The 23,811-nt window shown below is 35.3% G+C and overlaps 1 protein-coding gene across 2 annotated transcripts; it reads left to right on the top strand.

The window, feature by feature from the left end:
- The first annotated feature begins 361 nt into the window (after positions 1 to 361).
- Positions 362 to 8,824, top strand: LOC132068663 (uncharacterized). 2 transcript variants are annotated; one of them, XM_059462327.1, is made up of 6 exons: positions 368 to 801; positions 4,217 to 4,409; positions 4,548 to 4,620; positions 5,573 to 5,622; positions 7,186 to 7,299; positions 8,246 to 8,824. In XM_059462327.1, exons 1-6 carry the CDS (start codon positions 498 to 500, stop codon positions 8,370 to 8,372), a joined length of 861 nt encoding a protein of 286 aa, XP_059318310.1. In that variant the 5' UTR covers positions 368 to 497; the 3' UTR covers positions 8,373 to 8,824. The 2 variants fall into 2 exon arrangements, with proteins under 2 accessions (XP_059318311.1, XP_059318310.1); XM_059462328.1 differs by lacking the exon at positions 7,186 to 7,299 and having other exon boundaries at positions 362 to 801.
- Positions 8,825 to 23,811: the final 14,987 nt, after the last annotated feature.

Below are 23,811 nucleotides of genomic sequence, written 5' to 3'. Positions count from 1 at the left end.
GCATTCATTGCGTGTATAATTTATAAAACTTTTAGTACAAACAGTCAATGCTGTGTTGGTCCCTCTTCCACACTTATATATAATAGAAAAGTGAATGTCCCTCGAGATCTTTTTCTTAAACTTTTCGTCAGTTTTTTTTTCTTTTTTCATTTAAAAAAATATATGATAAAAAAGAATGCAATTCATCTTAGCTCAAAGTCAGAGATTTTTTTAATATATATATTTTGTGATTTCATCAAAATATAAATTAAATCAGATTTTGTATGCATAGACATGATAATTTTATTATTTCTATTAGGGCTACTGAATTAACAAAAAGGAATATTTCTAAAATTCACTAATTCCCATGGAAAGGAAAGATAACAAGTTTAATTATGAGTAGTGTAAACACAAAAAATTATCAAATCGAATCAAACGCAGAAAAAAACCTAAAGTCCTAACAAAGGCCACCAACGGACAGAAGAGAAGAGTTGCGGCACTAACATAAACACCAAAAAATGGGTAGCAGTATGGAGAGGAAGAAGCACAAGAATAAACCATTGCCATCTTTAGGACCCAAAAAAGTAAACAACACAAAGAGGAAGAAGAAGAAGAAGAAGAAGAAGGAAAAAGTGAAGCAAAGCAATGTCAAATCTACTGAAAATGCCAAAGCCAAAAGCAAAAGCAAAGTAGTAAAAGATAAGGAGTTAAACGATGTCATTCGTTTCCCCACAGCAGCACAACAGTTGAAGTATTTCCATGAAGAGTATGAATCCGCCAATAGGGTTCAGCTTTCTTCCCTCGAGCTCGAATCCTTTACAGGTTTTTTCCTTAAACCCTCATATACCCTAAGTAGCTGGTTAAAGTTATGCAGCTTTTAGTAATACATAAATTAGTTATGAGTGAATGTATATAGTATTTTATGAGGGGATTAGTTATGCAGGGTTTAGTCCCTCTGTTTCAATTTGTTTGTCTGGTTTTGACTTAGCATGAACTTTAAGGAAGTAAAGAAGATTTTTGAAAAATACGTAGAATGTACCAAAATGTCTTTTATTCTTGTGGTCTTAAACATGCCATGTGAAAAGTTGGAATTAAAGAGTTGCTAAAAGTTTTTAAACGGATTAAAAAGGAAAGTAAGACAAACAAATTGAAGTGGAGGGAGTACTAAATATGGTGTATTAGAATAGAGATAGTACTAAATAGGGTGTATTAGAATAAGAATTATATTGGTATTGTTACTATTTGTAAGAATAGTACTGAATAGGGTGTATAACTGTATTAGTTATACTTAAGTTGAAAACACTACCAAATAAGGGATCAAATAATACCAAAGCTAATACATGTATTATATTCTCTAATACCTCCTACCACACGACCCCCGTTCTCTTAGTACCAGAGGCTAAGCCAGAATTTTTAGTTCAAGGGTTCTGAACCACAATCTCTTTTGTTTATTTGGTTCTAGATAGATTATTTATACATATCAAATGAATTTTGTAACATAATTATAAAGTTTGAGCCAAAGCTACTGGGTATGGAAGTAGCTAAAATGATGGCTCCGCACTACTCACTAAGTATATGCTGTTGGTTTTTCTTTATTATGATTATTTCAATAGCTACTAGGTTACAGGAGGAAATTATGTGTATATGTTTCACAAGTTAGAATTTTTGTGTAGGATATTGATGAAATCTCCGAGTTTGAGTTGGTGATACAAAAAGTTTCTGGAAGTTTGAATTTTAAGTGGAAGAGTAAAAGTTGGTGGTACCTGTTTGGAGCTTAGTTATGTTTCTATCACATTGGAGGGTAGTAATGGCTTGCTGTAACCTATGTTGCTCGGACTCTTCACTTTCGGTGCCGCACCCATGTCAACACGATGTGGGTGTGGGTTTGGGATCTGTACCTGATCTGGTCAATCAATTTTGGGTACTTTGACCAAGATCGAGGGAGAAATTCCCGACAGATTCAATGATTTATGTAATCAAAACAAAAGCTATGGTGAAATTGAAGAAAATGGAATAGCTTGTATATAAAAATTTCTATGTCACTCCTTTTCCTTTTATCTCCTTCCAAGATTTTCCTCCTGATCAATATTTTCTCCTCAAGTTTTCCACAAAATGTCTCATAATTTAGGTTTTATAACTCTATTTTTAGAACTTTGATATATTTTTTGCTGAATCCCCACACCCGTATCGGTGCCTGGATCCGTACCCACGAATCTTAAATTTAGATCATGACGAATACGATCCCTAGATCCGTACCCGTATCCGACAACCGCATCCGAGTCCGAGCAACATAGGCTGTAACTACTGAAGTAGTTGGTCATAGAGTGGGGTTTTGGGTAACTTGGTCTTTCGCGAATAATAGGAAATCTCAAGTAGTGATAGCAGAGGCAAAAAACTCTGGGTGATTTCGTCCCATTTGCCCCAATAGGTTGTAACGTTAGCTGGTACCTGTACTGTATGAAATTATAAGTACCTGTAAAATAGTTTACGCTTAGAAAAGGTTACTCAGACACAACGGTTATTAAAATAAAGACGAATAATAGAAATAGGAAGGCTCTAGTAGGGATGGTATGATGGTTAATTATTGAGGACCTAAACTATTACTAACAAGTTTCTTTTAGTCTAACAAGCCAGTTGAATTGGCTTTGTTTTATCTCATCATCTATGCTTTGATAGTGGAATGCTTGCCTTCTTTTGCTTGGTGTAGAAGAACTAGAAGCAAGCTTGCCTGTGGTGAAGTTTGCTCTAACATCTTGATTAAAGGTCTAGATGTCTGATTCCTAGACTATGTTACCAATTTCAAAAAAATGTCTGATTCCTAGACTACCGAGGGTAAAGATATTGAACCCTGACTTTGCTCTCTTATGACTATTCTGAGTGGTCAAACGACATAAAAGCTTAGTGAACATCCCGAAACGTCTCTTGCTGAGCACCAGCATTGACATATCCTCTCAACAGGTAAAGGTGAGTGCAGGTTTAGTGGTTTATTATGTTAAGACTGGAGCTTTCCTAGGTCTCAACTCAAGGCTCTGAGAAAGAAAAATGGAGAAAGCTGGCTCACCTAAATCTAAAAGTTAGTATTTTCAAATCTAATAGAAAAGATCTAGATAGGATTAAGCAATTGTTGCACCTCAATGCTATAGTACCTAATATTCAGGGAGGCTGTCTTGATGCTATAAGTTTGTATGCTATAAAACAGATAGAGTGGAATTGCTCTAGTCTCTGGTTCGGGTAAGTAATCAGTATACTATCTTATTTAAGGGGTTTTGATGACCATTGGCTTCCATCAGAAGACTATATGAACCTCAAAGGTGGGAGAAAGCTTCTCTTTGGTTTACAGAACAGCTTGAGAGGTTGCTGATAAGTGATAATTTTCATAATGATGAGAAGATTAGTTAAGTTTGTCCATTTGTAATACCGAGTAGCATTGACATCAACTCTAGTAGGGGATGGACATGAAAATACAAAAAATTGAACATCGAGCGGATTAAGTCGATTAGGGCATATATACAATTTCTTATATAGCATAATATAACACAATAACAAACAATTCTCAAGCACCCAAGGACGTGGCTTAGAGGTCAATGAAGTGGATTGAGACCCATGAGGCATCAAGTTTCAAATCCCAATGGAAAGAAGTCATCTCAAAAGATTTAGAGCATCTCGGAATCAAGGCAGATCTAGCAAAAGATAGAAAATAATGGAAGTTGAAAATCCGTATAAGTGATCCAACTAGAAAACTGGTACTTACCAGAAGACTCTTAGTATTTTAGAAATAAGCAGTAGAGTATATTAGAGAATCCCTAGAGTTAGATAATCCCTAAGCTCGGAGTATTGAATTATTATGGACCCAAACATAACATTTATGATATTCAGGATTCATACAGCCAACCCAACTTGCTTGAGATTGAGAATAGTAGTAGTTGGTTTACTATTTGTCTTCTCGGCTAAAAAAAGGTTTTCAGCAGTTTTTTTTTTTTTTTTTTTTTTTTTTTGAGAAGGATTGTTTTTTTTTTTTGAGAAGGATTTTGCTGCTGCTGGTTTTCAGCAGTTTGTTAGAACAGGTAAAGACAACGAAAATCAAAAAAAGAAGAGAGAATTTTTACTGACCGGACAGAGAAGTACAATTTGGAGGACAAGTACTTGATGCATTTTATCTCATACGTTCATTCTTTTTCTACGCATGAATAGCTTTCTGACTATGGTATGAATATTACTTTGTATCTTAATGATGCAGAGACATGCATGCTTGAGCTAAATCCTGAACAAGCTCAAAGTAATAGTGCATTGGCTGACCATATGAAGGTTGCTTTTGGATCATCATGGAAAGAAATTCTGTGTGAAAAAGAGCTTGATGGGAAAATTGATCCAGGGCAACCTGCACTTCTGGTTATTAGCTTATCCGCCTTGCGTTCGTTGGACCTTCTCAGGTTGGTCTCTTTTGTTAGGGTGGGAGCTTATTTTTTTTTTTTGAGTAGTTCTGCATGTATAACTTTATCCTCCACCAAAAATTCTGATTTAGAGTTACATAGTTCTTCTCTTCCTATAAATAAATTTTTCTTTGGCAGAGAATTGCGGCCTTTGACAAGTGAATGCCGTGCTGCAAAGCTTTTCTCAAAGCATATGAAGATTGAGGAGCAGGTATCCCATATACGACTTGCAAGATTGAGCAACTTTAGATAGTAGTACAATTTTGAATCATTGACAGAAAAGCTCTCTTCGTGCATCCTTTCATTCATGTTCAATAAAGTTCATCTTCTTAACACATCATAAACAAAATTAATTATTAAATATATGTCTCTCTAGCTAAGTTGCTCGGACTCAAGTGCTGGTATCCGATAGGGTACTGATTCGAGTGTCGGATTCGGCAAAATCTAAATTTTAAGATTCGGGGCCCCGGATCTGGGTATGGTTACGGGTGTAGGGATTAGGCTAAGAAAATTCAAAATTATAAAAAGTAGATATATAAATGTTGAATTCTTGGTTTCTTTGAAACACGAAGCAGCAAAAATGAGACAGTAGTACTATAATATTGAAGGTATGTCATCTCCCTCATCTTAAATCTGTTTTATCTTTAATATTGAGAATCAAAATCTCAATTTTCCCCCAAATTTGTCGATGGACTCGGGTCAAAGTATCCAAACTTGGTTGACCGTATCCCGGACGTATCCCGCTCCAGCTCCCGCTCCCGACCCATGTCGAGACGGGATCGGCACCAAAAATCGGAGAGTCCACGCAACTTAGCTCTCTATTATTGCACACTTTTCTTTCTCATTCAATTAATTAATCATGCTAACGTGTAACAGAGAAAAAAGATTCTTACTACAGTGCAGCTCATATTTCCATTCCATTCAATAAATTCAACATGCTAACACATCAAAAGCTAAAGAGAATTTATTTAAAAGCACATATTGCTAGCATTGCAGTAAAAGGGTAGTAGTCAAGCTATACATACATAAGACAAACATGCAAACACTACCAGAGTTTGCGTGGAAACAATTCTATTTTTCTCTCTTCTCCCCTCCTCTGGTTAATCTCTTTTGTTTACTTTTGATGTCAAATGATGGGGATGATTTTCTTATTTTCCTCACAGGCTTCTTCTCTCAAGAATCGCATTAATATTGCAAGTGGGACACCAAGCAGGTATGTGTAGTATTTCCTTGTTAGTTTAACCCATTTTGTCTAACTTCAAGAAATGGAGTACTATTTATGAACAGTGGTTTTGAAATATTTTTCTATTGGCATTTGTTATGTTTGTTTTTGAAACTACAATGCAATGAGACATTTAGATGAAACACAAATGACCATTCACACGCAAACTCAGTTGACGGATAAGTGTCTTTTTCTGTAAACTCCAGTGAAGACATTACCTGAAAGTGTTGAAGCCTCATGAACTTTGGAATAATTATTTCATGCACAATGGTGCTTCAAAATTGTTTTTATTCCATTCAAGGTATTTAGTAACTTGTTTAGTAGCCGCATGACGTGTATTACAAAAGTGAAGATGTTCATATGGATGTAAACAAGAGTAGATAATATTGAAAATGATCACATTAATGAGAGGGTGCAAGCAACATATACAGAAGATATAATTAGATGTCACTTGAAATGACTTGGCAATGTCCTAGGTGGATCTCCAAATGCACCAATTTTAGATTTGATACTATTGTGGTTTGGGGACTACTTGACCCAAGGAGTAGTCTCCGCTCCCTTATTTTCTTTTGGTGTAATCAGAAAGTTCCTAGTTGTATAGAGGATTGGGTGGAGTTTGTAGAGAATCATATTTTGTAGATTCTTTATCTTTTGGTATATCAGTTATATATGGCCGTTTTCTTTTTGACCATGATTATGAATGAAAATACTTATACTTGATCAAAAAAAAAAAGAAATACTTTTTTTGGTTTGATATGTTAGATATAATCATAATAAAGAATATATTTTTTTTTTGGTTAGTTTTGTTTGGCAATTAATTATTTATAAGAAAGCAAACAAAAGATTTAAAACTTGGTTAGAATTGAGCAGATTGGGCGATGAACCATATATTTAACCCAGCTCATTTCAGCCCAATTAACTATTAACCCGCCCGTTTATTGATTTATCCCATTTTGATCTGCCTAAATTCAGCCAAGCTCGCCTATTTGACACCCCTAGGTAAACCTAAAAATACATGGAGGAAAATTTTCTCAACCCTGCAATTTCTCAGAATCATGTATACCTGGCTAAGAATGCTATTGGATGGTAGTAAATGATCTATATCAGCGATACCAACTTGTTGGATTAAAATTTTATTGTTATTGTTATTGTTATTTACATCAACAAATCAACAATGGTGATCAGTAGGAATCTTTCTAGGTTGAATAGAAACTTGTAGATAAGTGAATTAAGTATGAGTAATAGATATCCTCTAGTAAAACTAATTTGCTGTAAAAAATAAAATTATTTCGTATTACTTATCAAAAATAAAATAAAAATTATTTCGTATCGGAATGAAATTGACCCGTAAAAGTTGAATTGATATAGGCGAACTCAATTAGTTTTGGATCAAGGCATAATTGATTGATTGATTTTGTACACGTATAAAATGGTCAAATTATAGTTGAAAGCAAATCAAATTCCTGCAAAACAAACCAGAATCTGATTGCACTTTTTGCTCATTTCATTTACCATTAAAAATTTGGTTTGCTGATTCCTTCATACTGGTGACAGGATTAAGAAGTTGATAGACATGGAGGCACTTGGCCTATCTCGATTAGCTGTGATTGTGCTGGATATGAAAACTGACGCGAAGGGCTATTCGCTGTTGACACTGGCTCAAGTCAGGTTAGATTCTGTTTACCTATGAATTCGTTACACATTTGTCCCGATCTAAAGTTACTAGTAATACTAAAACGCATATATGGCGTCTCAAAGTGTTGGATCAACCTGACTGTTTCTCTTCATCCGTCACTAGCTCATTTCCCATTGTTTGCCAATTGCCATAGAATGTGTTTATGCACTTTATAGTCCTGATAATATAAATTGTTAATACTCACTCTCTCTCAATTTATGTGGTACTTTTCGCTTCCCGAGGTTCAAGCTGCATGAACTTTGACAACATTTTAAGATGCATTTTTTCACCAAATTCATATGAGAGAAGTTGCAACTTATAGTAGTACTTTTCTTGTAGTTTTCAAATATATAAATTTTAATATTAAAATATGAAGTTATTCTAATCCAATTAGCTTCAAAGTTTAGTCAAGTTGACTCTCGAAAAGTGAAAAGTACCACATAAATTGGTACGGAGAAGTAGCACTTTTGGTCCCTCATTTATTGATAAGTTCTGATTTTACTTTCTATGATATCTGACTAAGTATATTAAACCTTCAATTAATAAAATTGTGCACTTTTAATCCCTTTGCTAGTGGGTATTTACTTACAGATATACCATAATATTAACTGTTCCATCACTCGATTAATGACTTGTGTTATTTGTTATGTTAAGTTAGTACCATTACTCCATATTTGATGTAATATTGTTCTATAAATAGTCTAATACGACATATTTTCTATATGAAAGGACTACAAACAGACATTTTAATTAATGGAAGGTTAAATATGCTGAGTCATATATCAGAAGGACTAAAAGTTTGTCAATAATTTAAGGACCAAATGTTAAATTATTTCTATAAATAAATAGCAGAATCAGCAGTCTATCTCGCTTAACCTATGTATCTAAATTTCATGTCACCAATTTATGAGATCTCGTGCTATACATGCCATTTTGCAGAGATGAGTTCTGGGACTTGTATAAGAACTACTTTCACCAGCGGATAATGGAAGGTGCATTGCAAATATGCCTTTATGACGAAATACCAGCTAATATTAAGAGAAAGAAGAGTGACAAAGATGAGTAGGCTCTTCAGGACTATATGAGGATTCTGTACTATCGTCGTCATCCAGCCAGTTTTGACATCAAAATGTATCACAATTTTGTGGTAGAGGATATACATAAGCAGCAACTATTTAGGAACCTCTGTAGGATGTGGTTGTTTAGCTAGGTAAGCCTATCAGGTAAAAAAGGAATTCTGCGTTCAAGTGGATGTCTTTTCGAGAGATCTATGACGGAAGTTCATTTTTTTGGTGAGATATTTCTGTAGAAGGAAACAAGTGTACTCAATTAAGTTAGTCAATTTTCATGGAATGTGATTGTGAGTTGAAAATCAATGCCTAAACTTTGTTCTGTTGCCAAGTTACAGAGTGCTTAGTAGTATAGGTTTTTGCCCCGAAGTATCTCTTAATGCATCTATAGCGGTACAAGATTGATATTTTACTTTCACACTTTTAGAAAAGGTATCTACCTCCATTATACCTCTTGTTTATACATCTTTTTTAAAGTGGTATCCTCTCCTCCAAGATAATTGTCTTTGGCGTCGACTTTAAGCATCAGTTGCTTATACATCTTTTCTTGTTTGATATCTGCTTTATCAATTACCATAATTCTCAGTAGTTACATCAGCCGTTCGAGATGGTTGAAAGGCTTCATTTTGAGGTAAGTTAAGACTTTGACTCAGATGGGGGAACTTTTTCCAACTAAATAATGTACTCCGGAACTTCAATTCTCAGTTATGTTTTCAAAGATGAGTATTCAATTTGATCCATCTTATCTTTCTTTTGAGGGTTTTGTACTTCTTTTAAAACTACATTTAATAATTTTAATCATAAAAATATTTGTCTAAACTATTGTTTATCTATCTTAGCCTCACTTAATCAGCACTTTGCTAATTAGAGAGTAGGTCTAAAAAAAGTTACTTGTTATTTTTCTAACACGTCAAATATTTCAAGACAAATTTAATTTGCCAAAATGACTTATATTTTCTTTTGGAAATTGAAAATTTTATTATCAAGCCTGAAATCTGTACATCATATCACAGCTGAAAGTTGGACAACAAGTCCCAACATCAGTTATCACCTCACCACAGTACCTCAATAAACAAGCTAATCAACATGTATTCTAAACTGTCTTAGCTAAGGATAAAAGTCCAAACTTTGTAAGCATCTTCTTATCTTGACCTTCATTCTGCCTTTGTTGGAAATGTCTTGGATACAACTAAGCCTGTCAACCGGTTCAAACCGGCCTGGAACTGGCACCGGTTTGGCCAACCGACCGGTTGTCGGGTAAAAAACCAGCAATGGCCAACGGTTATGGGTTAACCGGGGCCGGTTAGCCGGTTTTGGGTTTTTTAAACCCGTAACTGGCTCGGGTTTTTTTTCAAAAAACCGGTTAGCCGGTTCAACGGCTATATTTTATTTTATTTTATTAAATCATTAAACTGTGGAGCACGGTGCTCCACAGTGTAAATATATATATATTTTTTAAATTTTTTGCTTAAATCTGGATTTTACACATAAATTAACGCTATAGTTTATTAATTTGTATATATATATATATATATATATAAGTTAAAAATATACTTGAAAATAAAAAGTATACAATCTATATTATATATAAGTTTTATATATATCAATGGTTATAAGTATTAAGAAACTCAAGATTGTATATTATTAAGTGTAGTATATGTAATATAGATTGTATACTTTTTATTTTCAAGTATCTTTTTAACTTAAGTATATATATATATATGGTTATAAATATTAAGAAACTCAAGATTGTATATTATAAGTGTAGTATATGTAACATAGATTGTATACTTTATATACAGGGACAACTACGGATATATACATTTTAAGGAGAAATATTTACGAAACGTGACGATAGTTTTATATTTACAAAACATAACATTACAAACCATATACAAAATTATTTTTGTATAAAAAATTATTTTTTTATTTTTAAAAAAAAGTAGTTTTAAATTTTTTTAATTTTTTAAAAATATATTTTTATTTGCTTTTAATTTTTTTTTCGCTAAAAAATTTATGTATGAAAGTTGTATGAAATGTGTATATCTCGCTCAAGTCTTAAAAAGTTCGCTCAAAATTTAGTGTATGAAAACGGTATGAAAAATGTATAAAATGTGTATATCTCGTTCAAGGCTTAAAAAATCCGCTCAAAATTGTGTGTATGAAAACAATATGAAATTTGTATCTCTCTCAGTCTTAAAATTTCGCTCACTTTTTCGTATATAAAGGTCATGTTAGATTTCTGTAAAATTAATACAACTACAACATTGTATACAACTTTGATACAACATTCAAGACTTAAAATAATCACTTAAATTTTTGGATATAAAATGTGTATATCTTGCTCAAGGCTTAAAAAGTTCGCTCAAATATTATGTATGAAGAATGTATGAAATGTGTATATCTCGATCAAGGCTTAAACATTACGCTCAAAATTTTATGCATGAGAATGGTATGAAATGTGTATATCTCACTCAAGACTTATAATTTCATTCACATTTTTCGTATATAAAGTTCTTATTAGGTTTCTAAAAAATTAATACAACTACAAAAACATTGTAACAACTTTCATACAATATTCAAGGCTTAAAGTTTTTGCTCATAATTTTGTGTATGAAAATTATACTAAAAATTTTACTCATACATACACATTTCATACACAAAAATTTGAGGTAATTTTTTAAGCCTTTGAGCAAAAAAAAAAAAAAATAATTAATTTTTATTTTTTAAAAAGTATAAAATTAATTTTTTTTAAAATATATAATTTTTTTTTAATTTTTTAAAAAATATATATATTCTGAAAAAAAAATAAAAAAAAAAGAAAAATCTATGAAAATCCGTCATATTTCGTAATATATCGTTATGTTTTGTAAATAAGGAAACCTATCGTCACGTTTCATAAATATTTCTCCTTAACATGTATATATACGTACTTTTCCCATATATATATATATATATATATATATATATATATATATATATATATATATACATGTTTAAGTTATATGTATTATAACTTAAGTTTATATATTTACTAACAACTTATGAGTATTATAAAATTCAAGATTTTTTTTTTTCTAAGTATATAACTTTCTATTTTATAACTTAAGTATATGTATATTATAAGTATATTCTAAATATATTGTAGGTCTATATGTTTAAGTTATATGTATTGTAACTTAAATTTTATATTTACTAATAACTCATGAGTATTATAAAATTCAAGATTATATATTTATAAATATATATAGTTTAGTTCTAATTTTTTATTTTAGAATTTAAGTAGATGTATATTCTAAGTATATTGTAGGTATATTCCTAACTTAATATGAGTAATATTAACTTGAATACTTGTAAGAATATGAACACAAATAAATAGAAGAAAGCTCAATGAGCCATATATTTTATTCATTAATGGATAACTTTTATTTGCAAGTTGTAATTTTTTTTAACTTGCAAATAATACATGAGTTCCAACTAAGTAGTACAAGAATAAAATCACATTGTTGCAAACATTTCGGTAACATCGGCCATATCATATTCATCCATTGGGATATCTTCCATGTCTTCAATTTGGTCTTCTTCACTTGCTATTAAAACTTCAATCTCTTCCTCTTCGCTTTCCACCTCCGCTAACCTTTGTTGCGCCGCTCCGATCTAATTCAATGGCGAATGCAAACTAGCACTTGCAAGCTAAATCCGGATAAGGAGTGTCTATGGTCTCCAATTTGTTGTCTTCCTTGGCTAAATGCACTTTTCGAGGCCACGATTGATATTTGAACATTAAAGATATCCCGAGCCATTCTTGCAAGTACCGGATAACTCGCCTTGTATTTCTTCCACCATGCTAAGACGTCCACTTCATCACTCATTTCCACCATTGGCTGCGTCAAATAAAAGTGAAGTTCATCAAAGTTTGCACTATTACTAGAAGGAGTAGTTATTTTACTCCAAATTCCTAAACTACAAGTTTAAACTGTGACAGCTACATCTCACATGGAAAATATTTTCGAGTGGAGGGTTTAATTCCTTTTTTATAAGGCCAACCGCCGATGTATTGTTAGAAGCATTATCTAAAGCAATACAAAGTGTTTTTTGGTAAATGTTAAAAAAGTTCATAGTAGTTGTTATTCCCTTCGCTAAAAATTTGCCGTCATGACGACCCTTTCCTTCATCATATATATAAGCTATAATTCTTTTTTGCATCACCCAACTATCATCTATCCAAAGACATGTAATAGCAAAAAAATCTAACTTATTAACACTAAGACCAAGATCGGCAGTAAGGGAAACATTACAATTTAAACAATTAAGTACATGACGCAAATAAAATCTATACCTTTTATATAAATTAATAAGATCCGCTCTACAAGTACTTCTAGGAATACCCTCAAACATTAGATTATAACTACGTTGAATATAAGTAACAAAGCCCGGCCTCGAAGGGAAGGAAAATGATAAGCTACCATTTTAGCTATCTCTACACGGACTTTCTTTGTTGTAGCTAAAAGTTTTTTCGGTATGTGGGTTTATTATTTTTTGAATACCCCTGGAACCCGTTCCCTCTTCCCAAACATCCTTATGTTTTGAACGCTAAATGACTCGATAGTGAACCCGTTCTGCCATCCTTATTAATCCTACACTTGAACACAAATGTTTTTTCGCATATATTACATGTGACTATTTCTTTCTCCCTATCTTTAGTCATATAATTCCAAACTTTAGAGGTTGGCTTACGAGCGGGTTTTGGCAGTGCATCTTGTGTTTGTGATTGTTGTGCTTGTGTATCTCCTATCAGATGTTCCGGTGATTGTGTTTTATCATCATCAACTTGATGAAAGGTTGGGCCAAATCCGTGTTCCATTACTTCGCTATCTAAAATTGAATTATTTTCACTAATGTCATAACCTATATTAGGTGTTCCACCCACAAATGTTTCATCCATATTTTCCCTCCCCCTACCACTACTACTACTACCACCAAAGAAGCCCCGTCTCTTCTTCATAATTAAATCGCAAGCAAATAAATCGCAAGAAATTAAATTGCAAGAAATTAAATTGTGAAAATTAAATTGCAAGAATTAAATTGCGAAAATTAAATTGCGGAAATTAAAGATAGAGTTGGAACGAAGGTACCAAATTGCCGGAATAAATTCCGACAATACAAACGTTGAATTGAAGGCGGCTAGAATTGCAAATCCACCAAAGCTTTGAAGCTATTTCGGATTGTTGCAAAATCTCCAACTCCACCAACACTTTATTTATATAATTGCAAAATATAAAATTGAAACTTGAAGAAAACTTTATAGTGTATAATTGAGAAAAATTGTAATTTTAAAGTGGCTAGTTGTTGCAAAATAGCTATAAATTGAGAGAAAGTGTAAAGAGAATTGGTGTGGATGAAAATAAAACGGAGAGGGGTTTATATAGGAGTGGGAGAGGGGTTAAAGTGTTAAAAATAAAAGTTTGGGGGTTAGGAGGTGGTGGGGGGCCAAAAATCTGATTTTTGGCCGTTGCCAACGGCCAATTCTGCAAATTGCTAACGGCTAGTTTGGGTAGAAATTAATTTTTTTTTTGACCGGTTAACCGGTTGGCCAACAGGTCAGGCCGGTTAACCGGTCCCAAAATTTTCAAACCGTAACTAGCCCGTCTATAATGGGTGACAGTCAACTGGTAACCGGAAATTCGGGTCCAATTACGGGGGCGGTTTAGCCGGTTCCGTTCACCGGTTACAATCGGTCCGGTTGACAAGTTTAGATACAACAACAATAACATATCCAGTATAGTCCAATCAGGTGAGTCTGAGGAGGGTAGAGTGTAGGCAGATCGTACTCTAATAATCAACTTGATTAAAACAATACTAGCATATTTCTGTTTCCCCTGAAAAAGGCTATCCGATTTTGTTTTTCAAGTCATATGTGGTAGATGCTATCAGTACACTGCCATTAAATAGCATGTTGCAAGTGGTCCACTCCAGAGGATGGAGTTCGAGAAAGAGACAATTCAACCTCTACGAATTTTTCATGCGGTCCAAGAAGTGGTTGTTTGTCCATTTCTCCCCTTTAATAGCAGTGCGTATCTATGCAAAAAAAAAAAAAAAAAAAAAAAAAAAAAAATCGAAAAACAAAATGAAAAGGGGTCATTCGCACAAATGCCCTATTTCGGGAGTGATATTTAATTTTTGTCCCTCGAATTGTTGGTCTTCAATTTTTACCCTTCGGCACTTTAAGTAAGAAAAAAGTGGCCGAGAATATCCCAGACATTCTGGGTTCGAACACTAACAGAGTTAAAAAAAAAAAAAAAGTTCCCAAGGCAAGATTTTCATAGAAACTATGCCTTGTCCGGCATAGTTTTGTAGAAATTAAGTTCATACAAACTATGCCTTGTCCGGCATAATTTTTAGAAATTAAATTATCCTACAGAACTATGTCTTAAGGCATAACTTTGTCCCGAATAGGCATAGTTTCAATGAAAATCTTGACTTGCAAAATTATTATTTTTTTACTCTGAGGGGGTTCTAACCCAGAATGGCAGAATTTATGGTTTCATAGACCAGCAAATAAGGATACTTTGGCACATAAATTTCATTCAATGAGAACTAGGAACAGAAAGTAAAGACCGAGGGACAAAAATTAAAGACCAGTCCATATTAAGGACAATCCGTGCAATTTTTTGAATAAAAAGTTCTGGTTGACTCCTCATGCTTAAGAGGCTTTTTTTTCCCGGAATATTATGTCCTGAACTAAAAGGGGATGTAACCAACAAATTTCCGGGTCTTAGAAAAAAAATAATCAAGACAGGAAAATTGAGTAACAAAATGTAGTATTTTGATTTCATGAATGTTGAGTGTTACAATCTCTATATAATCCTCTGATTCTCCAACAATAATGTAAACTATGTTGAAACTTGAATTTGATTTAGATTCAAGGGCTTCAGCAGCTTAATCTTGAATCTTCGTATTTGAATTTGGACTTAGATTATTTGCCACGAACAAGTAACTTGATCTTGAACGCCTTAATATTTGTCTTCGTTCTTAATCTTGAACTTGAACTTGAACTTGAACTTGAGCTTGAACTTGAACTTGATCGCTTGGATGCTTGAACTTGTAGCTTGTAGAGAAATATGTAGACTTTGATCCACGAGCTCTCTTCTTGCTTCTTATTCTTAATTCCTCCTCCTTTGTGAGTTATGAGGGCCCCTATTTAAGGGAAGGTGTAGTTTTGTGATTTGATTGGCCAAAACATGTCATCCGTACACTTGGCATGATTTCATTGGCCCATTAATTTGACTTGGATTGCCACCTCACTTGACATGTGGCATGAGCCTGAATTTTAAGATGGGCTTGGACCTTGGGCTATCAAAGTGAGCTCATTATTTGGAGCCCAACTAAATAGACTAACCCAATGTATTTAGGATTAGATGAATAACCCAATCATATTAGCTACATTATTTGAACTATTTTCTTGAATTTAATATAATCCAAATTAATTTATGGATTTATATCCAATAAGATTTAAATGTCTACAAATGCCCCTTACTTCAAGACTTATCATGAAATGAAATTATTAAATTCTCATGATTAGACTTGAAGTATCATGAAAAATATAATATCATTATTTTGTTGCGGAGGATTTACGTTCCCATGCACAATGTTAATAAGGATTTCTCCTTTGATGACTTTGTCCTATTGAAAAAAATCCATGTAAACTTATGTGACCATGTTATCTGAAACAACACGTGAGACAAAATACATAGAGAAGTACTATGAATCCGCGACTTAAGTAGCACAAAAAATAAAAAGTTGAATCAAACTAGTGCAAAAAAAAAAATACATTAGTAGTATTCACGCACGAATTTCGTGCGTGAATGAGGAACCATAAATCACCCCTCTTCCCCACCAGATCGCGACGTCTCCCTCCCCACCCGCCATTAACCCCATTTTTTCGGTGGTCCCACCCCCTTAAAACTATAATTTCGTGTTATTTTTCAATCCAAAACTCAATATTCTTGGTATATTGAAGTGTAGGAACAAGTTTCTAAGGTTGGATTTCGAATAGAGCGGCGTATAACACATTTCAAAAACTCAAAAAAAGCTTCAATCTAGGTATTTCACTTGAATTTTATATTACATTGTTAAATATATTATTACCCTAAGCATGGTCATTGTATAACTGTGGTGGATTACTCGTTTTGCTTTTTTTTTTTTTTTTTTTTTTTTTTTTGCGTTTTTGGGCAGTCCGTGCACTGTTGGGACTGCCCATTTTTTTTTATTTGTTTATCTATTGTTAATTAGTTAATTATTTATTGCTTGTTTATTTAGTATTTGTTAATTATTGGATTAGCGACTTAAGTATTTATTAATTGTTAGACTAGCTATTTCAATTGTTAGACTGGCTAATTATTTATTTTGTTTTTGTTAAGCCAATTGTTTATTTGTTAATAGTTTCTTAATTGTTTCATTAGTTAATTAATTGTTTATTTGTTAAATATACGATAATAATTTATTAATTTTTTGATTAGTTACTTAATTGTTTATTTATTAAATATATGATAATAACTTGTTAATTATTTGATTTGTTAGTTATTTGTTTATTTATTAATTATTTATACTAATTGTATCCTAACTAATTGTTAATTATTTGACTCATCTTTATATTTTAGGAATGAAAACCCTTAGTTTAGGATTCATAACCCGTAGCTTAGGATTGAAAACCCTTAATATAATTTTCTATAAAAGATTACGTAACTAATATTACTTGTTAATGATTTATTTAAAATACGTAAAACAGATGGGTCACCACAATCTTTAATAAAATTTTCAATAAAAGATTACATAACTAATACTAATACTACTTGTTAATGATTTATTTAAAATGCGTAAAATAGATGGATCACCACCCTCTTGATCCGGCCCTTCGACCGAGATTACGTATCTTCACCCGAGCATGGTCGCAACATATATGGACATCCGACACAGGCCCCGAGTCTCGGTCCGTACCCGGTTGGGGGACTCAACATGGGAGATCTTAGTCGCCGCCCCCACATCCTCGTATCCTGGATATACTACGTCGGAGCGGTATCTACCGGTGCGTCGAAGTTGGTCGGATACAGCACGATAGGTCGCTAGTGACGGCCTTGATTAAGAGGTGGCGACCGGAGACGCACACATTTCATCTCCGCACCGCGAGGCTACCATTACCACTTCGGGATGTGGAGGTCATTTATGGGCTGACAAAGGGTTGATGGACGCCCATTGTATATTGAGGAGCCTCGTATGTTTGCCGCCTTACCGGATGAGTTGATTAGGCTCACCGGTTTGCGCTCGGATGGTCATATTTTCGGCCGTAGTCGGCTTTTGTTGTCGGCCCTTTACGCTCGCTTCGCCTCGCGGACATCATCATCCGATTGGAGAGGACACGCCTCGGGGGCGATGTTGATCGACGTGCGCGTCTATACCTACTCATCATATTCGGGGCCATCCTATTCCCGAACACTTCGGGTTCGCATATGAGCTTGAGGTATCTTCGGTATATCGACGATCTCGCCGAGATAGGATGTTATAGTTGGGCGCCGTGCTTTGGGCTACATGTATCAAGGATACTCGCCGATGTTCTATGGGCACGAGGGTAGAGGTCCCCCGCATTTTGCTCGCTCCTTCGGTTATATATTTAAGTGTGTGTAATTATACACAAAATATATTTTTTTAAAACGACGACTGATAATTTTTTTTTAATTGACTATATCAGATATGGGTGTGGACTAGGTTGAGACCTTTTCAGCCCATACCAGCTGACCCTCCCGCTGACTATCTTACTGTCCCGATGCCATACGCGCGGAGATGGTCGCGAGGCGTACGCCGACGTGTGGAGACGCACCACAGCCTTCTCCCATTTAGGGATCAGCTAGACCGCATGACGGCGCAGACGGTATGTTCATATTTTGGATTCACACGCTAGACCACATAACTACTATTTTAGTCTTATGTTGTTAACTAGTTCAATTCTTTTTACGAGGCTTTTATATGGACATAGTATGATCATATTTTGGATGAGTGCCGGCGTTTTGTAGGGGCGATCGGTCGGCACGTATGGATGTCGCGGTGTCCATTGATACATATGGATATCGTTGAGTATCACGCGCCCGACCGCGTGTTACGGCAATTGGGTATGTACGGGAATATGCCGCGGCTACGGTTTGGGAGCATGACCAGCGCTATACGAGGGACGAGCGCGCGGGCATCGATGATGCGTGGCGACTCCATATGCGACGACGGGTCCATGGTTGGGATGTGAGGATGGCGAGCCTAGCGGTGGTCGGACATGACACTCCCATCCATGTGTGTACATGGAGTGGTACATACGGATCACTCGAATCATTATTGGCAACCCCTCTGGCGTCGTCCGGATGGCTTGGGATATGTAGCTCTCGCGGAGCGTACGAGGCGGCCCAGTAAGTTTTATTAGTCCTAAACTTAAACCATCGTCTTATGTACTACTTTACAAATTTATTAAATTGTTAATATTTGCAAACATATGCAGGTACGGACCGTTCGGACGATGCGCTATGAGAGCAACGCCGTGCGGAGTCCCGGGAACGGCGGAGTATGCGGCACGGATGATTGAGCTTGCCGAAGGCCCCGGTATAGAACGGGCACATGACTTTGAGCGTCTCCGTGAGCGTGTTCCGGTGCCCCGCACACAGGGCGACGGTGGCCGTGGTGTAGGAGCCGGTGGCCGTCGCGAGGTGGTAGGGGTGGCGCGGTGATGAGTTTTTGAGGTGGTAGGGCTTTCGCGCGGTTTCGGGGTTTGGGTGTAAGTTTTTTGAACTTTCACGCACGAAATTTGTGCGTGAGGTGGAAAAACATATCTAACCTTTCACGCACGGAAATTTGTGCGTGAAAGTGTATTGTTTTACCCTTTCACGCACAAATTCCGTGCGTGAAAGTATAATTTTTTTTTTTCACTTTCACGTACAGATTTTAGGGTTTAGGTTGAAGTTGTTCCACTTTCACGCACAGATTTTGTGCGTGAAAGTGTACAATACTATTTTTGCACTTTCACGCACAAAATCTGTGCGTGGAAGTGCGGCAATCTCAACCCTTCGAGGTACATTAGTTGCGCGTTTTGTATTGCGCACCAATTTAATGCGCACTATAAGTATTGATTTGACAATACATTACCCATGACAATTTCAGGAATCTATGACACATAAATGCTTGATTTGACAATACGTTGCTGTATTTTTTGACCGTTTTGTATTGCGCACCAATTTAATGCGCACTATAAGTAATGATTTGATAACACACCACGCATGACAATTTTAGGAATCTATGACACATAAAGGCTTGATTTGACAATACGTTGCTGCATTATTTGCGCGTTTTGTATTGCGCACCATTTTAATGCGCACTATAAGCATTGAGTTGACAACCCATGACAATTTCGGGAATTTATTTAACTTGAAGGCTTGACGAGTGAAAAACTCATCAATTGCATAGGCCTAAGTCTTACAAGTCATAAAAAAAAATCAAACTTCATTCAAAAAATGTCTCGAAATGCTTCGCGTGTTAAGGTTTCACTATTTTGGGATGGAGATATCGTCGAGGATAATTACTCCATTCGTTATAGTATCAAACCAAAAGCCCATGTTAAATTTCCAACAACTTTAAGTTATGAAACACTAGTCGATTACTTGCACGAAAGAATGAAAACTACACCCACCGAGTTTGGAATCTCGATAGCGCGGATATCCACAAACAATATCAAACGGTGTAGTGCGTTATGGCATGCACAATATCAACGATGATGAATCTTTGAGTGATTATTTGGGATCGCCGGAAGAATATCGTGATTTAGTATTCATTAATGTTCTTGAGATGTATGTTGAAAAGATACCTCGGGAACAAGTCCCCTCGAAGTCCAGCCTATTCATGGTAACAACTTGGGGACTTTAGTTCTTATGGAGACATTTTGAGTGGTCAGTCTTGTTTGGAAAATCTAAACAATTTAATCAAGCTCGCAATGAAAATTGGTAAATATGGTTTTGTTATATTATTATTATATGTAGTAGCATGTGTTTGTTGTATGAATTGGTAAATAACCGCTTTTCAAATCTTTATAGGAACTATTCTCAAAACTCACCAAAGGGTACCAAATATGGATGTTGGTCAATCTTCTCGGTTCGGTGGAGTTGATCATTCTCCACACCATGACGAAGTGCTTATGAACAACGATGTTCATCACCTTGATATTAAATTATCTATATATATGTATGATGTTGGTATTTAAAATATGTTACTTTTCATGTAGGAGGATGAATGCACTTAATAATGAAGATTTTCCTAATTATTATGAGTCATCATCATGATGACGATGAAATAACTAATAATGCGGGAGGTAACCGATGATGAAGACGATGATGATGTTCAAGTTGGTATGACCAACAATATTCCTCAAAGCCAAAACCAACAACAACCAATGCACCACCACGTACCACCACGATGGTTGAAAACCCGAACACCGAAAGCCAATTCGGTGGCATTCTAACAATATCCCTTATCTTGATAAACAACGGGTCGTGATGATGCATTTGTCTTCACAAGAGAAGATTATGATAGTCGCTTAAAAACACGGATTGAACCTAAGGATCTCAACAAAGATCGATGCTACCTTGCAAAGGGAATGTTGTTCGCATCAAAAAAGCTTTGCAACGAGCCGTCAAAATTTATTGTTTTAAGGACATGAGAGAGTTTAAGGTTGATCGGTCCAACCTCAAAGATATGGAGGCTAGTTTGTAGACGACGGTATCAAGGCTGAGTGGTTGCTTCGGGAATTGTTAAGCACGATGGTATGTGGGCTATCCAAAATTTGCGAAAGACACACTTGTGATATGGAAGAAAATCGAGCGAGATCATTATAATTTAGATACAAACATGATTGCTCAAGTGTTACTTAAAGACATTGCCGAAACGCCAAGGTAACTTATCCTACCTAGTACATTATATGTCTTATATCAATTGAAAGATTATTACTAAAAGTTGTTTGTTTAAACTTGTGCAGGTTCCCCATTAAATATTGTATTCGAAACGTTCAAGCCGTATATAGTAAAACTATAAGCAACAAAAAGGGATTTCTCGGGCGTAGACGCGCTTTTGAGATGGTCTTTGGAAATTGACATACTTTTTCGATCGACGCAAGGTATATGGCGGCTCTACAACATTTTAATCACGATAGTTGTAGAGTGGCGACTTATAGAGGTAAAATCTTCAACTTCGTATTTTGGACATTCAAACCATGCATTGATGGTTTTGCTGAAACCGGCCCGGTGATATCCATAGATGATACGCGTGTATATGGTGCCTACGACATCAAGCTCTAATTGCAATAGGAATGGATGCCAATGGGTCAATATTTCCTCTTGCTTTCGCAATTGCCGCTAACGAGAGCAATGACACACAGGATTTTTTGACCCATTTGAAAACTCATGTTATTAAGGATCGTACCGGCATGCGTCTTTGTCGATCGTCATAAAGGCATATTACACAATATGGATAATTTACGGGGGGCGACCTCCCTTTGTTTACCATCGATATTGTTTAAGGCACTTGAAGGCGAATTTGCAATCAACGTTTCACAATGGCACTCTAAAAAAATTGATGTGGGGGGCTGCGATGGAGCATCAACAACGAAAATGAGGTCGCAAAAATGGATCGATCGGGTCGGTGAGTGAACCCGCATACGTTTGGTTGATGAAGCTCGATGTTGAAAAATGGACGCTTCGTGCGATGGAGGAAAAAGATGGGGCATGCTTACAACAAACGACTCGGAGTCTTTCAATGGCTTGCTTTGAAATCTGCTCGAGGACTACACACCGCAATGGTGAGAATGACTTTCAAACGAGTGGTGGAGCGATTTGTTGTTAGGACAAAGCGAGCCGGGCGATATTAGCCGACGGCGGGACATGGATGCCAAAGCCCTTCAAAACTATGGAGCATTATAGACAAAAATGTGAGCGTCACCAAATGACCAGAGTATGACCCAATTCAACATGTGTATGAAGTTAGGACGGGTTATTATAACGGTAAGGGTGGAAACGTGCGTACGAAGTTTATGGGGCAACAAGAATATGCACTTGTGGTAAGTGGCAAACGTACCACGTACCGTGTTCTCATCTTTGTCAAGTGCTTCGAGAGAATGAGAAAAAACGGTAACAAATTATGTGGCGGGGGGAATACAAGGTCCAAAGTTACCTTAGAGCATATTAGGCCAATTCCACCCCGGTAATGAAGCTTATTGGCCAAACGAGCCGTTTTCGATGGTTGCTAACAAGGATTACATTAGAAAATTGGGCATTAACTCACGGAGTCGTAGACCCAATCAAATGGATGTTAGTGAAAGAACTTACTCTCGCAAGTGCTCTATATGTAAGCAATATGGCCACGACAAGCGTTCGTGTGGGCAACAAGGTCGTGGTAGTACAAGCACGTCTCGGTAATAGAGCCTCTAGAACTTGAAGATTGTATTGTTATTGTAATTTATTATTGTATTGCTTTGAATTAGTATTGTAATTAAATGGAATGAATTATTTTTTAATTAGTATAAACCTCTCGTATTGGATGAATTATTATTAAAACACTTAAATCAAAACCCTATAAATATTACAAGTTTCAAAACTTGCTTGGGCACTTTAGAACCCCTAAAACGACGATCAAACGTTTAGGTGGACTTGATGTAATGAGCCGACATTGTTGTACGCAAAAAAAGATTTTAAGTTTTATATAAAATATTTATTTTTTGTAATTTTTAAATATGACTAATCTTTGCCCAAATTATGGAAAAAAACGTTTTTGGAAAGGTAACCCAAAAAAAAAAAAAAAAAGCGATTCGAACATTCACGCACGAAATTCGATGCGTGAAAGGAAATCAAGCTGTATTTTTGCGATTTGGTCCTTTCACGCACGAATTTCGTGCGTGAATACTACTAATGTATTTTTTTTTTTTTTGCACTAGTTTGGTTCAACTTTTTATTTTTTGTACTACTTAAGTCGCGGACTCGAAGTACTACACTTCCTTATTCAAAGAATGTGATCAGGTGGGCCCCATAGATCTTTGATTCGTGTGACATGAAAAAATAGACGAATGACATGGAGCCATGTCATGTTACCTGTTTTTTTTTTTTTTTTTTTTTTTTTAAAACATAAGCCATGTCAACAAAAATAATTAATTTTAACAAAAAATCTATTTAAATAATTAAAAAAAATTGAAAAACCCAACCCATCCTCTCCGATAGCCCACCTCGCCGCTGCCGCTGCATTCTTGCATTGTCTCCTCGCCGCTTTCTTTTAAAATTTTTAATCATTAAAAATTAATTTTAACAAAAACTCTATTTTAAAATCTATTTAAATAATTAAAAAAAAAATTGAAAAACCCAACCCATT

The sequence above is a fragment of the Lycium ferocissimum genome, chromosome 8 (genome assembly GCF_029784015.1).
Source record: "Lycium ferocissimum isolate CSIRO_LF1 chromosome 8, AGI_CSIRO_Lferr_CH_V1, whole genome shotgun sequence".
NCBI lineage: Eukaryota > Viridiplantae > Streptophyta > Magnoliopsida > Solanales > Solanaceae > Lycium > Lycium ferocissimum.
This window is presented reverse-complemented; position numbering and strand designations above follow the sequence as displayed.

What these genes read in the sequence shown, in the direction of transcription:
- LOC132068663 (XM_059462327.1), top strand. Translation starts at nt 498, where the DNA reads ATGGGTAGCAGTATGGAGAGGAAGAAGCACAAGAATAAACCATTGCCA. An exon ending in CGTTCGTTGGACCTTCTCAG is followed by an intron (nt 4,410 to 4,547) that starts GTTGGTCTCTTT and finishes TTTCTTTGGCAG; the next exon opens with AGAATTGCGGCCTTTGACAA. An exon ending in ATATGAAGATTGAGGAGCAG is followed by an intron (nt 4,621 to 5,572) that starts GTATCCCATATA and finishes TTTTCCTCACAG; the next exon opens with GCTTCTTCTCTCAAGAATCG.